This window comes from Amphimedon queenslandica, unplaced genomic scaffold, assembly GCF_000090795.2.
Source record: "Amphimedon queenslandica unplaced genomic scaffold, v1.1 AMPQUscaffold_5505_Cont22527, whole genome shotgun sequence".
NCBI lineage: Eukaryota > Metazoa > Porifera > Demospongiae > Haplosclerida > Niphatidae > Amphimedon > Amphimedon queenslandica.
This window is the reverse complement of record NW_003554194.1, coordinates 1-1,689: the sequence shown is the minus strand read 5'-3', so window position 1 is coordinate 1,689 and position 1,689 is coordinate 1. Positions and strand designations below refer to the sequence as shown.

The window sequence follows — 1,689 nt, the reverse complement described above, 5'->3', positions numbered from 1 at the left end:
ACTAGAAACTATTAAATCATTTTGACATACTTTGATCATCACTTTTAGTCTTGTCTAGGCTGATTGCTTTCTTACTAATTTGTTTTCTGTAAGTACAACAACAGTGTAAATTACATTAATTAGAGTGATATTTATTTACTTTGAATTAGTCCCTTCTCTTCGGGTACTTTTAGCTTTTTCTACTATAAAAATGATATGCATGTATTCAACTTTTCTAATGCCCTTTTATGTTATATCTATAATCTGTATTTCAACCTCTCTCTCCTGAAGTCATATACACATGTACATGTATTTATAAGTATGAAACTATGAATTAGTATAGCTATGACAGGTAAGCAAAGGGGCGGGGTGAGACTAAGCTATGAATGGATTTGTTTGTAAAAATAAGTTAATTAAACTCAAATGTAAATTAGTTTATTCAAGTAAATGTTATATTATACATTATAAAATAAATATCATTTCACTCACTGATGTAATCAGCTGTTGTATTTTGATTATTATCTTCAAGAGCTTTAATTAATGTGCTCCAGTTTGCTCCTCCTTTATCATTTACATCATCAGCTTTCTCTAACCATTTTACTAGACACTCTCTAACACATTTATTAGCATCTTGAGATCTTGGATAATCCACCTCAATTCTTTTTAGTGTCTTATCATATAAACCCAAAGCAAAGCCAAAACTAAACCAATCTATAGATTTAACACCTCTAAGCAACATCCGTACATCATGCAAATGTGTTGTGTTCAATAAAGCATCATCTTTTATTCCTGTAATTATCATAAAAAATTATAACTTTAAAAAGTAATTACCTGCTGCAATAGAGTCAGATTCAAGACCAAACCAGCACCAGTAACTCTCATCATTTTTACTAATATCATTTGAATCACACTTTGAGCAATTTGCTACCTTATACTCTTCATTCACTATACAATAACACTGCTTTTCTTTCTTGGGACAAGGAAAAGCATTTGCATAATTGTGTTTGACATTGATGGCATCAGAGCTTTTATTAATGGTTGTGGTAATTAGCTCACGGACTTGTGGACAATAGTTTTGAGGACAATATTTTTGTGGACCATCTAAATAGACTTCAATATGTTTATAGCGATTGATGATGTAAAGTGTAAAACGTTTTTCTTCAATGTAGACCCAAAGTGAAACAGCATCACGATACTTGAGGTTTGGAGCAAATTTAACGTCATATTCTTTCTGTTGAAGCAAACGGACATAAATTAAGGGGAAAAGCCCTTGAGGAATGTGGACTGAATTTTTTGGTTCCCATTCATCTTTCGCCTCCTCTAGCCACACATAATAAAGAGGCTTTATACTTTCAGGTAGATCATTATCATTGTTGTAAGAAGGTAAAGCAGAAGGAAGGAAATAGCTATGGCTTTTCAGTTTTGTAATAATATGAAGATGTTCAAGCAGGTCAATAAAATAATCTGGTGTGAAATCATCTAAGAATACACCAGAAAACTTTTCAAGAAGATCTTTTTTGAAACAGCCTCTTTCCTTAAGACGTGTCATCTCATCCTGTGATATTTTCGGTACCAGTTTTGTTGCTGGTATTGGATAACTGACATAAGTAAGAGCTAACAAATGAGAAAGAACATCGATGATTTTTTGAGGGTTAACGAAAACTAGTTCTGGTTTGACCTCAGGTTGGTATAAAATGATTGTGCTATTGT

At 32.3% G+C, this 1,689-nt stretch overlaps 1 protein-coding gene across 1 annotated transcript; it reads right to left on the bottom strand.

Moving 5' to 3' along the window:
• Positions 1–30: 30 nt before the first annotated feature.
• Positions 31–1,682, bottom strand: LOC109592347 (uncharacterized; the record flags this gene model as incomplete). Its single annotated transcript, XM_020007811.1, has 4 exons — positions 811–1,682; positions 469–768; positions 140–182; positions 31–86 (listed from the first exon to the last, which is right to left on the bottom strand). Coding segments are annotated over exons 1-4 (1,117 nt in total), but the record flags the coding sequence as incomplete, so codon positions are not given.
• Positions 1,683–1,689: the final 7 nt, after the last annotated feature.